The 16,096-nt window shown below is 46.5% G+C and overlaps 1 protein-coding gene across 6 annotated transcripts in view; it reads right to left on the reverse strand.

The window, feature by feature from the left end:
- The window catches only part of TTLL11 (tubulin tyrosine ligase like 11), a 266,029-nt gene that overhangs the window by 55,212 nt on the left and 194,721 nt on the right, over positions 1 to 16,096 (reverse strand). For 4 of the 6 annotated variants that reach the window (XM_073806534.1, XM_073806535.1, XM_073806538.1 and 1 more), the window contains one exon: positions 6,956 to 7,207. The exons of the other annotated variants lie outside the window; for them this stretch is intronic. In XM_073806534.1, coding sequence (XP_073662635.1) covers positions 6,956 to 7,207 — 252 coding nt within the window. The remainder of the gene's footprint in view (positions 1 to 6,955; positions 7,208 to 16,096) is intronic. 6 annotated transcript variants of the gene reach the window in all.

Consider the following 16,096-nt stretch of genomic DNA (forward strand, 5'->3'; position numbering starts at 1 on the left):
CTGTAATGTGGTTCATTAGGGCTCTAAAGGGCTGGGAGGAGGAGGGACTTTAGGATGGCAAGTCTTGAGTTGAACCTGGCTCTACCACTTAGAAGCAGATGGCTCTGATTAAACTATTTCCCCTTCTTGAGCCTCAGTTTCCTGACCTATAAAACAGGCAGTCTTGATTACAGTCACTGTGGTCTGCAAAGGTGCGCAGGCGCGCTGAAAAGAGCATGATTTGGGCCTCGGACAGACCAGGACTGAAATCCCGGCCCTGCTGCTTTTTCTAGCTAGTGTGGCTGTGGACCATTTACTTAAATCTTCGGTGCCTCTATTTGCTGGTCTCTTAAATGAAGATAATAACACCCGCCCACACGGCTGTTGTGAAGAGGAGACGAGGCGGGGCATCCCAAGGCCCTGGCACCTGGTTGGGCCACGACAACTGTTGGTTCCCTTCCCGATCTCTCTCTACTTGCCCTCTTGCTCTCAGAGCTGCGACCATCTAGGCCCCTTCAGAGGCTGCCTGAGGCTGACCTTTCAGTGAAGGCCCTGTCCATTCTGGAGGAATGGGGCTTGCTAGTCAGAGTGTCTGGATGAAAGAATTCAGGCTCTCTGTTCGGAATGCAGGCAGCCCTCAGCTGGTCCAGAGGCACTTCCCTCCTGAACCAGATCGTGCCGGGGAGGCGAGTCCCACGACAGGCTGGATTTGCCCTGGGAACCCCGAAAGCTAGACCTCGGGACCAGCTGTCTGGCTGAACTACACTGCATGCTGCTTTCAACTTTCCAAGTGTGTCCACATCCGTCGCCCCAGCCATGATAAAGTGGTTCTTTGGTTTCCCATTTGTCATCATCCCTTGCGTGAATAGCTCCCTTAGGAACCCGAGAAGTCAGGGGTTGATTGGCAAGCAGGATTTGCGCATCCCAGAGGCCCCTCTCCAAACCCATGCACACCCCTGACACATGCCCATGTGTGCCCAGCACGGTGCCTGGATGAGGCTGGTGCTCCTTATATGACAGCATCCTCCCTCCCTCCCTCCCTCCCTTCCTTTCTTCCCAGCCTGTATTCCTCAGGCCATCAATTCACATCCTGCTTCCTCCTGGGCTCCGGCTCTGTATTTCAATCACAAGTCGCAGTGGCAGACTTCAAAGCACATCAGCACACAGTCACCGAGCCTCAGTGACAACATGTCAGCGGATGCAGAGCTTTTCATGTCACCCGTCACTGGGATGGCTATCTCCATTGGGTCCTGCTGGGGACCCGCTCCAGTCTCTCCCAAGGTATATTCTAACAGCCTGCACTGTTCATTTCCAAAGCTTCGTTAGGAGTGGCTACGGGTTTTCTCTCATTATCGTATCCATGTCCTCTGGACCACTTGCTCCCCACAGGACAGGAGCGCTCCCTGGCTTGCTCTGTGGGTTAATGGAGTATAAAAAGGGAAACCAAACTGACCACCGGTATATAGTTATTTTTTTCCTGACAGGTAGAAATTAGAAGTGTCAGACCTTTAGTAGGAGTCATAATTTACCAAAGAGGATTCTCCATTTATCCCTTTTCCCAAAGTAACTTTCCCTCCCTAGTGACACCTGCAAACACAGTCGATGGTAACATTTGCTGCTGGGGCAGGGGAAGGAGGGGTCTGTGCTGGCTGCCGTAGACAGGAAACGCTTTAGAAGAAGTTTGATCCTGTGGGCACTTCCTGGGCACCATCTGTATGCCAGGCCCTTTCCTGCCCATGAGCTCTCTGGATCTTTATAACCACTTTATGAGGGAGGTGTTCTTAGGCCCACTTCAATGACGGGTAAGCTGAGACTCAAGAGAAGGGACAATGGCTTGCCCAAGATCACACACTGGGATTCACATCCAGGCCTCCCCTGGAGGATAGAGTAGTGGACTTGGGAACTTTGGGGAGCAATGGGGAGGTGGCCCAGCCCAGAGCTTCAGGAAGAGCCCAAGATTCAAGAGACAAAGTCTCAGGTAACCCAGAAAGTCTGGAGCCTCTAGAGAGGCCCTGTTGGGAAGCTTTGGGATATAAGGCTGGGGGGTAAGACAACCAGGGTCACTTGGAGACAGGTTTTCCTAGGTTTATCCCTGTGGTCACCAAACATTCTTAATGCGCTCAAACAGGGAATGTCTCCAAGGGTTAAGATTTTGGAATGAACTTTTCATCCATCCGCCCACTCAGTATAGAATTTGTTTTGTGTGCACTATGTGTAAGTGGTATTCTGGGCCCAGTGAGTGACGCTGGGATCCGGATCAGTCTTGGATACGGCTCTCGGAGGGTAGAAATGATCTCAGAATCTGGGGTAAAAACATGAGGCCTTGGTAGCTCTTAATCGTTTGAACAGTTTCCCCTTATGCTCTGGGATGCAGTTCTTCAAATGACTGACGAGTGACAGGATAAATTCTTCAGTGGAAGAGAAATCCAAGAAATATGGTAACATGAGAAGCCAGAAAGATTCCGCAGAAAGGACAGGCTAGAAACGTACATGGAAAAAATGAGCTTTGGAGTCAAAGGCACATGAGTTTGCATCTTGACTCTGCTATTTGACCTTGAGCAGGTCACTGACATTCTCTGCAATCTAAATTTCCTTATTTGTATGAGGATAAGGCGACTCGCCATATAAAGCTATTTTAAGGACTAGCTCGGTGCCTGGCACATATGACAGCTCCCAGCCTTCCTCCATGATGCAGAACCAGTTTAAAGAAAGGTTTTGTTTTGTTTTCAGAATCAAAAGAATATGGGCACAGAGGATGGAGAGAATCACAAATCATTCAAGTTCATTAGGAGCCTAAGATTAGAGAGATTTGAAATTATCATCCCCATTTTCTCTCAACAACTAGTGACATCTCATGGGAAATTTAGAAACCAACTTTTTCCACTTCATAAAATCCTATTTATAGAATTTCTTTTGTGTTCATCCTTCTCTGTGAAAGAAAAGAAGCTTATTTTTCCTGGAGAGGTTTCTGTAAGGTGAAAACTAACAAATAATCAATATTTGTTTAAAAAAGAAAAAAAAAAACAACCCACTCTCTAAACATCTGCCGGGCGGAGGGAAAGACAACTTTGGTTTATAATGTTTCTATTTTTAAAGGCTATTGATATCCCAGGCATAAAAATCTCGTGATATTACTGGAAAGAGATCATCACAGAACAGGGGAATTTTCAAAGTCACTGAGGAGTTAATGACAGAGGAGGAGGCAGGGCCCCTGACACTTCCATTCCAGAACATTCTAACGCTCCATGCTGCCTCTCAGAGAATAACACCCCACAGCTACCCATTATGAAGCATGTTAATATCTCCTTATGAGAAAAGGGAGTGGAAGGAGGAAAAAAAGGAAAAAGAGAAAACCGTTCTCTAATTTAGAAGGAGACCAGGATTAGAAACCACAAAGGACACGAGTGGGGATCTCCAAGCGGAATGGCCCAGCGTGAAGCAAACACTCGAGGTGTGGAGAAGCTGCCTCCCATTTTCTAGAAATAAACCCCGGTTCTGGCAAACCGTTTAATCTTCAGGCTGTGGAAATGGAAAATGCAGCGTGTGCCAGTTGATGTCAAGTTCTGATGTAGGATACGTTCAGAAAACGGGTTCTTAGTGAATTACATAGAAATCCTCCCAAATTAGGGATCCGATGGAAGGAAAATAACAAAAATGCATTTCTCTCGAGAAAGCTGCCACACTGAAGAAGCAGATAATTTCTGTTTCTCAGAGAAAGAGATGTCTCCACACCTCAGCAATTATTATGAATTAAAAAAAAAAGAGAAAAGAGGTGCTTAATTCATGGTAATACGTGCTACTGTTATATGCCTCCTGAGGAAATGACACGACAAGCTGGTTAGATAGAGTTAATTCTAGATGAGAGGATGACAGTTCATTATTTCTCATTTCTTGGTGGAAAAGAAAAATAGAATACGGCCAGACTGGCATTAGCATAATTCACTCCTAAAACTGCTGATCTATGCAGCACGTTATGAGAGATGGTCACTGAAAATCAATTCAATCGGAATGTTTATTATTTTGTTCCCTCCAGTTCTCTTCAAGGAACTTGGAGAGAAAGAGTGGGTAGGACAGACGAAAGTCAAGTTCAACTTCTGCCGTTTGCGTGGGAGCTCAGAAGGGAGGGTCTCTAGCCAGCAAATATGTCTCTGGCACAGTGCCCCAGAGAAGGGCACTTGGTTTGATTTAACACATGGCATAAATATTATTAACTCATAACGAAGCGAAATTTAAACTGAAGTGGAAAGCAGAGAGAGAATAGTTGTTAGCAAGAGAAAACACGTGCTGTTAAATTTAGCTGGTGAGACGGAACACACTCAGATATAAATCTGAAAGCAGAGAAGATCATCTTTTACAACAAAGTTGCTGTTCGGATGTCTGGGTACATTTGAAAAGGAGAAATCTATTAACAGTTGTGCAATGTTTTCTCCATTTCTTCCTGCATCCTTCATTACTCAGGACACTTGCTGGGTGGGTACAGAGGGAGGGGAGAGGGGCTCACAGTCTGGGTCCTTCTGCTCCGGCTGCCTCTTCCCTACCTGAAGACATTGTCACTTGTCACGGTCACCATCGCTCCCACTAACAGTACTCGGCCACAGGTGGGGAATGAAGGCTGCAGGACCTAATAGTCGCTAATGTCACAAAGGTGGGTTTTTCATGCAAACACTCTTAATTATAGAGAACAAAGGGGTGGAAAAATCATAAACCCTCTCACACAGAGACAGATTTGTAGCAATATTTTTCACATCATCCAGTTTCAGTCGGAGTGCATTTTAAGAATCTTCTTTGCTAGAACCACTCTCAATTCTTTTCAGGAATTTTCTTTTCAAGATTGTATATGAACATACCAGTCCTCTTAATATGTACCTCAGCCTCTCACACCAGAGGTAACACACCGGTGGACTCTATGGGCCGCCATGCTTTGATTGAACCCAGAATTATTTTCTGAATCGCCAACATTCAGTATATACATGCGTTGATATTTTACATAAAAATCAATATTTCTAGCTTCTCTTGAAAAATCAAAAGCCTTGGTAATACTAGCCCGGCAACAACCTTTCTTTTTGCCACAGCCCCACCCCCCTCATCCTTCTAGACCCCACCCACTGGTTTGTTTATCCTTCCTGCCTGTACCCTCCCCCCACCCCATCCTCAGGCAACTGAGATTGTGATTCTTGTGACATGTAACTTTTTTTCAAATCTCTCCCTCTCTCTTACATTTTAGTAGAATTGTATTAGGAGTTAAAAGGAAGCATCTGACCAATGTCTTTTGCTCTTCCTTCCTTCTTCCTTTTTCCTGCCTGGAACTTGACCATGATGGCTGGATTTTGAGCAGCCATGTTGTGACCATAAGGCAACCCTGAAGCTTGAAGCACATGCTCAGGGTGGGTAAGCACAAAGACAGAAACTGGGGAGTTGATCACATTGTGGGGTCATTAACCAGCCCTCGAAGCCCCACTGCCAAATTTACTGTTATATGAGAAAAAAATTAATTTTACTCTTTAAACCATTTATAGATGGGTATCTATTCCTACAAGTCAAATGCAATTCTTAAATGAGTCAGAGGGTATCATGTTAGGTAGTTTTCTCAGGGAAATAACATGTGCCTGTTGACTCTCTTGAAAATTCCCTCTGCCTCATGGAAATAATAACAAAAGACTCCCATTTCACAAACAGCTCCCGTAAACTAGGCAGTGGGCCAGGTCCTTTATGATATATTACGTCCCAACCTCATAACACTCCTGCAAGGTGGGAGAGATTATTCCCATTTTACAGATGAGGGAACTGAGACTCAGAGAAGATAAGGAATTTGCCCAAAGCCACACAGCTGTTAAGTAATGTGCTTGGCTCTGAAGCCAAACCCCAAAGCTTGTGCTCTTTCCATGGGGTTTTCTTTTCCCCTGAAACTAACACAAAGCCCCTCTGAAAATCACTGTGCAAATATGACTTCAGGTTTGCTGAGATGGCAAAAATTCCTGCTGATACTTCTTCGTGCCATTCTATCAGGAGTATCAGAGCGCTAGAGTTAGAATTTATAAAATTCATTTAGAGAAAGGCATATGACAAATGGTTTCCAATTCAAGACTTCTAATTATTTGCTTTCATGAAAAAAACTATGAACAGATTGACTTTGTGTTGCCAGATAGAAATATTAAAACCAATGATGAGAAAAACAATAGCAACATGGGATGCTGGCTGGTAGTTCCTCTGAGGTGTATAACATACAATCCTAGGGTATTGATAGTTTCATCTCCATTTTATAGGACCACTGAGGTTCAGAGACTGTCATTAACTTGCCCAAGGTCACACAGCTAGTAAGTGCTCCTGTACTGCCCCAAAGTATCCCAGAGGGTAGAGGCAAGTTAATGAATAATCTTGGGAGATTAAGTGGCAATGGCTTATTTCACAGGCTGTGGCAAAAACACAATTTCTTTGTCTCATGTTTTATCTTTAAAATTCATGCAAATTTTGTATTATACTCTATAATATAACCACATTATTTTTATATTAGAACAAATGTATTAAATTATTTATCAACTGAATTATTCAACTTTTCTCTCCTGGAATTGACACTTTGGAAGATGTGGCTTGTTTCTCTGCTGTGGCTTCACAAAAGCTCAGCACTCAGCCACGTACCACTGGGAGAACATCACCCCAGTTTTAGAAGCACGAGGTCTGTCTGAGTCCAAGGGGCAATTATTCATATATGAATAAGGACCTAGCTCAGGGTAGTGCAGAACTGTTTTCTAACCACAAACATAATGTTGTGAATACTGTCACATCCGTAACATTCATTAATTCATTCAACAAACTAGAGTCTACTATGTGCCAGGCCCAGTGCCAGCTGCTGGGCCAATCCAACCCCAAGTGGGGCCGTGATCTGGCATCACAGATTCTCCCAGGCGCAGTCAGAGAGACGGGACCAGCCAGATGTGGGGCTGGTCTCCACTCTGCCAGAGGAGCTGGTCTCACTGACCTTATGAAGGTACGAAAGCCTGTTGGTCCCAACTTCATTGTCCCCTTGATACCCAGGAACCGGATAAACAGGTTTGCCATCCTGTCCACCAGGCGCAGGTAGTTGAACTGCTTTGCATACTTGGGGAACACCTGCTTGAGGCAGATGGAGGGCAGGTGGGCTTCGGGATGGGCGCTGCCTGCCGAGGCACTGGCCAGATCGCTCTCAGAAGGCTCTTCCTTTGAGGCTAACGGCTTCCCAAGCTGCTGAGACCTGCAGCACACAAGGAGGTAATGATAGAAGCAACATTTAGAGCGGGCTTTGCAGCACGCAGATTGCTTTCCCTTGCAAACTCTCCTTTCCTTTAGATTTATAGCAACCTGCAGGGGGGGTGTATTATTACTATTCTTAATGTACAAACCAGAGAACTCACCTCAAAGAAGTGACCTGCCCAAGCTCACACGGCTAGGGCGTGGCAAAGCCAGAACTTGAACCCAGGACAGAGACTTACACTTCCTCCGTTCCACCATCCTGGCTTCCCAATATGGACAATTTCCTTTTCCGTACTCATGACTGAAGAGAATACTCTATTATGAAGCAGTCTGGGTTTGATTTCAAACTCCTACTTATGGGTAGTAATTGAATAATTAAGAAATATAAAAATCTCATTGAGGGCTGGCAAGAAGCCACAGACAGTTCAGTGAACCATGTGCAAAGATACAGCAGTCACCCAATTCTAGGAACAGGCACAACGGGAGTTTGTAGCTTAACCATTTTCTTATTTGGAACTCGTACCAAAAAAATGATCGTACTGTTGTCATTCCTGTCTGGATATTCTCTTCGGAAATTATCCTGATACTCGAGAAAGTTCACAGCCACTAACTCTCAGATATGCACCTCCAGCTGGAATGTTCTTCTCACCTCCAGACACACAGATCCAGCTATCACCTGTTCACCCTCCAGGGTGACCTGCGGGAACCTCACACCGACATGACCATTTCCCCTCACCCCAAATCCACACTCCCTGTCTCCTCGAATGTCACCACCATCTGTCAGTGACCCAAGCAGGAAACATCTGCATGTTTCCAACCCCTCCTCTCCCTCTGTCTCCACAGCATCCTTAATGTTCCCTGGAACCCACTCCACTCTCCCCCTGCCCTGGCCTTGTCTGCTCTCCCCTGGACTCTAACAATGGGGTCTCCCACCTCCGGCCTTTCCCATCCATAGACCCATCCTCCACATGGCACCTGAGGTGCCCTTTTAAAGCAGACCTGGCTGGGATGCGCACTTCCTACAGTTCTTTGTGGTTCCTGAGTGCCTACATGATCAAGTCCATACTCCTCCCTCTGGCACGCAAGGCCCTGCCTGATACCCTCTCTGCCCTCCTTATTTCTTGTCATTGCCTTAGACACACTGTACCCTTCAAGGCCTTGACCTCTGCTGCCGCCCCACTCACGGCCTGGCCTGGACATAGAGACCCATGCTTGCTGGACGCCCAGCCCCCTTCCACACTCAGGCCTGTCTCTGCACCTGCAGCTCACCTTGCTTTCCTGTCTCGTCCTGCCCATAGCGGATGAGGGGCCAGGTGTAACCCTTTCCACCTGTGTGTCCATTCCAGAGACAGAACCCTTGTAATAGGGAACAACAAATCGGACTCCACATTGAATCTGTTACTTTTACTTTAACCTTTGTTTTCTCTTGCTTTTGCTACAAGTTAATCACTAAAGGGATGTTGCCTGTAAGCCTAAATGATACATAATGGCTGTCTCTGGGTACCCTGCCTCCCATGTGATGAGTGTTAAGGTAAAATACCTTTGTTTAGCTCACAGGAAACCTCCTGACTAGGCCCACCTGTGAATGGCTGCAGGAAGGAAGAAATGAACACATCCCCTCTGGAGTCTGACGTAACCAGGACTTTACCCCCTCCCCTTTTAGTGTAAAAGAAGCCTGAATTCTAACTCCAGGAAGATGGTTCTTTGGGACGCTAGGCCACCATCTTCTCAGTCTGCTGATTTTCTGAATAAAGGCGCTATTCCTTGCCCCAACAACTTGTCTATTTATTGTCCTGTCGTGCAGCGAGCAGTACGAGCTTGGACTTGGTAACACCCTGAGCGCGGTGTGAACGGCCAGTAAGTACTGCCCAGCTGGCTAAGAGATCCAGGAAGAGAAGAGCCACATCCCATGGTGCTGAGCTCAATACCAAGGCCGTTTTCTACTCTTTTCTTTATTAAATGGTCTCGTCCCCAGAGCTCCCACTTCCAAGCACACTGTCAGTCACCAAGCTGGGCTGTCTTGGTACCTTCATACCTGCTTGCCTCAGCCCTTGAAGACTTTCCCAGCCCTGGCTGCCTGGCACACTTCTGTTCCACTTTCAGAACAGCTCAGCTGTTCCCTTGACCGTGCTGAAGACTGTCTTTCATGTCCCACTCCTGCCCCTTGGATTTCTTCACTCCTCTCATCAACTGCGCTGCACTTGCTTACACGCCAATCCCTCTCACTGTTTTGTGAGCTCATTGAAGGCAAGGACCACATCTTATTCAACTCTATTTCCACAGGACCTGGCACATATTAGGTTCTTCGGAAATGTTTCATTGAATTTATTGAACTGGGAAAGTTTGCTTCTAATAGCAAGGTGAGCTTCAAATAAAACATCAAGGTTATGATGCTTTGTACCCACCCCATAAGCTCGTTTAAACGGGAAAGAGGTTCGAGAGAGAAACAGCATACTTGACGGCCCTACCAAAATGGTCTTTTCTTTATGCTGGTCCAAGGAGCCAGCCTCCAAGAAAGAGAACCCCCTTGTGTGAATAAAAGGTCCTGTAAGTTCTGTTCATGGTTCCTTCTAAGTGGGTCTCAAAGCGAGGACAGGCAGAACCAGAGAAGCGCAAAGGAAAACCTCTTCTAAAGTTCAACAATGTGGATGGTTCCGGGGAAACAAATGCTCCCTCCTACAAAGAGGAGGGACCTTATTCCTCCGGAGAAGCCCTGCATTCCCAGGGGGAGTGGGATGGAGTGGGTGCAACTTCCCTTCAGCTAAACTGGTTTTATCATCACCTCCTTGAATTTAAGACTGTAAATAAAAGTCAGGTGGTTACACTTCAGATGAAATAAAATGTTTTCACATTAAGGTTACAGGAAGAAAGATGAGAAAAAAAGCAGCACTGTTACTGGAAATTAGCTCTTAAATTCCTGGATAAGTGGCAATCACTAACTTCAAAAGCACTCATTAAGTTTTTGTTAAAGAAAAGATTTGGAAATACACAGTTTGAATACACTCCATGACAAAGAAAAGGGCTGAGAACTCTTCAATCAACAGAACCGTCCCACTTTCAGGATCTCATCTGCTCTTCACAAAACATGTGCAGTACACTGTTATTTTTATACCCCTCTTCCAGACGGAGAAACTGAGGCGCAACAAGGCGAAGCAGCTCTTTGCCCTGGCTGGACTGGAATTACACATCAGTGCTCCTAACCAGGGCTGTTTCCATCTTGCTGCCCTGTTATTCCAAAGCACATCATGGTTCACACTGGGAGTTACCAAATCCAAAGGACTGTTATTTATTTTTTGTTTTTAAATAGTTTTTAAAAAATTACAATAGTAATTCACGGTCTTTGTAAGCATTCTGAGAACTGTATAAAGGAATCAGCATCATGTGTAATCCCACAATTCAGGGATCAACACTACGAATGTTTTGATTTTTTATCTATGTTTATAAGTTAGGATCACATCATGGGTAGTTTAAATCCTTTTTTCTTACACTTTACATTATATCGTAAGTGTCTTCCCATGGCATTAAGTATGTTTTCATGAGCATCATCTCTCATGGACATATAGTATTCCATATAATGCCTGAACCATAATTTAATTGGCCATTCCCTGTCAGTCAGATATTGTCTACATGGCTCGTCTTTGACTAAATAGAGTCTGGGAGCCAGTCCCCTGAGCCACGTGCTCCCTCCCAGAAACATAACATGTTAACAGCTAGCAGCAGCCTTGGAGATCATTCTGTCCAACGATGTCATCTATTTTCTTTTATTGTGGTCTACTGTACGTAACATAAAATTCACCATTTTAAAGCATGCAATGCACAATGTCGTGTAACCACCACCTCTATCTAGCTCCTAACCTTTCCACAATGATGTCATTTTAGAGAAGAAATGACTCCCAGGTAGATAGGACATTAGCACCAGTGGGTCATCTGACTGGCAGGTCATCCAAGGGGGTGGCCGTAGCTTGGGTTACCTGATGAGGGGGACCTCCCCACCTCCAGGGCACCTCTCAGGCTGGGAAGGTTTTCTGCATGGCACGTCAGAGGCTGTTCTCCCTCTGGTGTCCATAGCCCACATCCCAACCCACCCTCAGAGCCTCACAGGATGGGTCTGTCTTCTCTTCTCCGTGACAGCCTCTCACCTTTCTTACTGGATGACTACCATTCCCCTTCCTTCCTGAATCCCAATTAATAACCTCAGGATGAAAAGGGCCCTCAAAGCCACAGATATTTTCATGGACTCAAAACCACAAATTCAGGCAGAAGTGGTTTTACTCAACTGGAAGAAGGCAGTAAAGATATGGCTGATATATAAGAGGAAATAAAACAAGGAGAAATGGTTATTCTGCTGGAGATAATTCCAATGATCACACTGAGATCCAAGTTATCACAAATACTGTAAAGTCCTGTTTTTACCTAATAGCATTTTAACGGAAAAGTCAGACTTATGAAATAGAAGTGACTGGTAAAGAAAATATAAATCAAGCTTATTTGGGGTCCTTTGGGGTATTTTTTCTTAAATTGAATTTGGTGTGTCCTTGATTCATTAAAATAGGGGAAAGAATCCTGGAATGTTTTATCTATTCTTGTCTTTCAAATAAAATGGAATTTTGTTTTATTAAAACTCCTGTGAAAAACCACCTACCACTATTTTGCCTGGAAAGTCTACTGTTAAGAATCACTACTATTTATCAGGGACCCACTCTGTGTCAAGCAGCTTACTATCCATATATGATCTCACTGGTTTCTCAAAACAACGCTACGAGGTAGGCAAAAACTAGTCCCATTTTACAAATTAGGAACCTGAGGCCCAGAGAACCTTAATACTTGCCCAATGTCACAAATCAATGGTGGAATCAGAATTTGTACTCCGGACTGTCTCACTACACACCCAAGGCTTAGCTCACTATGTAGCTCTTGTGCCAATTTGATTTAAATCAAACCAAAGACTTTTCTTCTGATGTACAAACTATATATGTATATATTCTTGGGAGTTAACAAAATAGGAAGGTAGATACAGCAAGTTCCAGTTTCAGAGAAGGTGCTTGAATTCTCTCAGAGAAATCATTCCCATTTTTAGTGAAGCATCCCTTCAATAATTTATTCGTTCATGAACCGTTTCTCAAGCACTTACCTGTCCCAGGGGCCTGGGCTATACAGGTGAGGTATACACAGTCCTAGCTACCCAGAAGCACATGACCCGGTGGGGGGAAGACTAGACCCATCCATAAACAATGACTGAGCCAGGTGGGAGTGGCCAGGTGAGCACCCAGAGATGGGACCTGGAGCACATGGAAGTAGGTCGGCTTGCTGGGTCTTAGTCGTGTACGTGAAGGGGAGCAGGTACGAATATGACCAGGAAGCCAGCTTGGGTCTGGGTCTTATAGGATCTTGAGTATCGGACAAGGGAGCTTGGATGTGGCAGCGTAGGAGATGACAAGGTTGTGGTCGATTTGGGGGAAAGGAGTGGCAAAATCAGCTGTTCAGAGAAGATGAATGAATCTGCCAGCAGTGTGTATCCTGGATCGAGGGGGGAGTGGACGATGTTAGGAAGCTACTGGAACACTCAAGCTCAGGGATTCTGAAAGCGTGGTCCCTGGTCAGCAGCAGCAGCATCACCTGAGTCCTTGTTAGAGAAGCACACTCTTGGCCCGACCCCAGACCTATGGCCTCAGAAGCTCTGCCTTAGCGAGCCCTGTGGGGGATTCTGATGCGGGCTGAAGTCTAAGAATCACTGGTCTCGGTGAAAGGGAGCGAAGGCCCTGGATCATGTTCCCGGGCAATCCTGTGGCTTGACAGGAGAGCCTGGTGGGCAGCGGGAAGGCCCTGGCAAATGGAGGGAGGTAGGCAGGCTCCTTTCCCCGCCGTTTGGCCAAGACATGTCCCCCCCCAGCCCCTTGGGGGTTTCAAAGGCACATTGGCATTCCGGAAGAAACGGCCAACAATGCCCCAAAGAAGTCCCTTAAGTCAGCCCAGCAGCTAATTTAAAGAGCTGGAGGATAAAGTCACTAAAAATAAACATAACTACCATGTAGCCCGGCTCTGTCATTTGATAAATCTCTTCCATCACAGGGGCCCCATTTGCTTGATGGCAATGCTATATTGTTCCAAGAGAAGGCGATAGACGGGTGAGGCATGTGTTTCCAAAGTGATGAAGAAAGGGATTTAGTGAGGCATCTGGCTGATGCTCTAGTCCCCGTAAGACCTAGATCCATGCTGGGTCTATTCCCACTGGCTCCCCTTCGTGCAATGTTCCTATGAACGCTCACCTGGCCGCTTCCACCTCCCTCAATCACTTTCTTCCATAGCACAGTGTCACATCAACAATAAAACACAATGGTGATGATATTGATTATGTGCCAGGAACTGCCATCTTAAAACATTTAGTCTTGATAAAATCTTACAAAGCAGGCATTATCATTATTCCCATTTTACAGATGTGGAAACCAAGGCACAAAGATACAAATTAATAGGTTGTAGACCCAGGACAGAGAGCCAGGCAGGCAGGTGCCAGTGTCCTTGTTTCTAACCACTGCACTACGGTTCTTCTATACATGAGGAGTTACCGGGCATTAAATATCTGAGAGTCAGGTCGGTTACTCGTAACATCTCATTTGACCCTGGCAATGATCCTTATGAGTTAGGTATAATAAGTGGCTCCATTCTACTGCTGACAAATGAGCTTCAGAGAGGTTAGGCTACTTTCCAAAGGTCACTCAGCTATTAAATGGCTGAGTGAGGATTTGAACAAGGATCTGCTTGAGTTCAAAGCCCAGGTCCTTTCCACTCCATCATGTTACAACTCAGTGTAGTTACGAAACTTCTCTGAACTCATTTTCTCCTCCTTTTCAATGGGAGAGGAGTCTCCTCCTACTTACGAGGGAGAGCGGTTGGGAGGGCACTTAGTCTAAGCCCAGCACAAAACTGCTGCATTCTTTAGGATCAAAAACACAGCCTATGTGTAGAGCATCCAGACGATTCTGCTGGGTCGGGGGGGAGTTGTAACTGACCTCAGTGTGACGATATATCTGGATGGGGCTGTTCCACTTCCACTGCCCAACAAATCAATCTCTGTTTTACGGTTTCAGGCCCACACGATCACTGAGGCACTGCGTGTCGCATGTGTGGGAATTAATGGAGGCCCCCAATGGCGGCAGCAGCAGACTCGGTCTCTGCCCCCGCCTGGGATGAACTCCCGGAGCCACCAGGCTGGCCGCACGAGCATCTACCCATCGGGCCGGGCAACGAATTAACAAAAGAACAAGCATACAGACCTAGTCTAAGGCCCCCTTTCCCGCAGACCCAGAACTCAGGCGATTTCTGAGCCGGAAGTGCCTTTAGGGGTCATGTGGCCCGGCCCTCTCCGAGCCGGAAGTGCCTTTAGGGGTCATGTGGCCCGGCCCTCTCATCTTCCAGATGAACGAACCGGCAGCTCGTTTAACCAAGACTTCCCAAAGGGGTTCTTTTCCCACAGGGCTCTCTCTGCTCTGCCCCTCTGCCCGGCGTGAGTCGCCCTGGTCCCTCTTGCTTTCTTTGTCTCTGGGCACGGGCAGTAAGAGACGGTGAAATGTACCGTCACTCAGGCAGGGGAGGGTGGGAGGAGATGCTGCCAGACAGCTCCTCCCCACAGGCGCTGGCCTGGGGAACCCGGGCGTGGGCTCTGGGGTTAGTCCAGAGTCACCGCTGGAATCCCAGCTCTGTATTCTTCAGCTGGGTGACCTCAGGCAAGTCATATAACCTCAAAGCTTCAGTATCCTCTTATATAAAGTGGGAATAATATGGTACCTAAGCTATAGGACTGATGTAATTACAGAGAAAATGGATACGTGGTACTTAGCACGGTGCCCCAATTCCTGTTAGCCACTTTGGTTATAATCACCAGCATCTTCCTCTCCCATGTGTCATCATCTCGAGGGGTTCACTGTCTTGTCCCCAGCTTCAGTGGGAGAGATCGGCACACACCTCCGGGAACTCAGGAGAATACAGGCTTTCTTTAACCACTTTTTGGCATTCTGCCCCACCCCCAGCCCACGTGACTAGACACTGTATTGTTCTCTTGCTCCTTCCACTGCCTGTGGGCCATCTGGGGAATCTCACAGCAGGCCGCCCGGGGTCAAGACTGCACCTACCCTCTTGTCCGAACCTAAACAAATCCCCTAAATAAGTGAGTCTCATTATCTCGGGCCTCCCTGGATAACTGGCCCTTATCTGAGACCCTGGTTCTCTACTGAGGATTACTGATGTCACAGAATCGTGCACAGAGAGGGATATCTGCTGCGCCCCACATAAAACAAAAGTTAAACTGAGGAGTAGAAAGGGCCTAGCGATCATCTCGTCTCATTTTCCTTCTGAAATAACACTGGGACGTCAAAGCAGAGCCACTTGCTTGAGGGGAGGCATCAAGGGAAAGATGGTGGTAGCAAGGGCAGGCCCAGTTCTGACTTCCAGTTCAGAACCTTGAAAACAGAAAGAAAAAAACAAAAAAACAAAAAAACCCGACACCACTATTGAGCTAAAACACCAGAGTGGCCAAAATTCTGATTCCGAATGAGCAGCTTCAGACGCATCCGACTACGCTGGCCGGCATGGAGGAGAAATCTTTTTGCCCGAAGGGCTGCAGAGTCCCTGTTTAAACCCACTAAGTAGCTGGCCGCTGTCCTTCTGTGGATGACTGGGCTCGTGCTTAGTTTTTCGCTGGATCCTGGAGGAACGGTTTTCAAATGACAAGCCTGGCCTGCACGGGCTGCCCGAGGCCCGCTGGACAGGGCCTCACCCTCGGCCAGAGAGCTCGGGGCCTGGCGGGTCTGGTCGCTGCCTGCTTTGCCTGCCTTGTTGTCTACGTTCCACGTTCCTCCCTCTTTTTTATAAATGCTCTTTCCCAAAGTATCCACTT

This window comes from Tursiops truncatus, chromosome 6 (genome assembly GCF_011762595.2).
Source record: "Tursiops truncatus isolate mTurTru1 chromosome 6, mTurTru1.mat.Y, whole genome shotgun sequence".
Lineage (NCBI taxonomy): Eukaryota > Metazoa > Chordata > Mammalia > Artiodactyla > Delphinidae > Tursiops > Tursiops truncatus.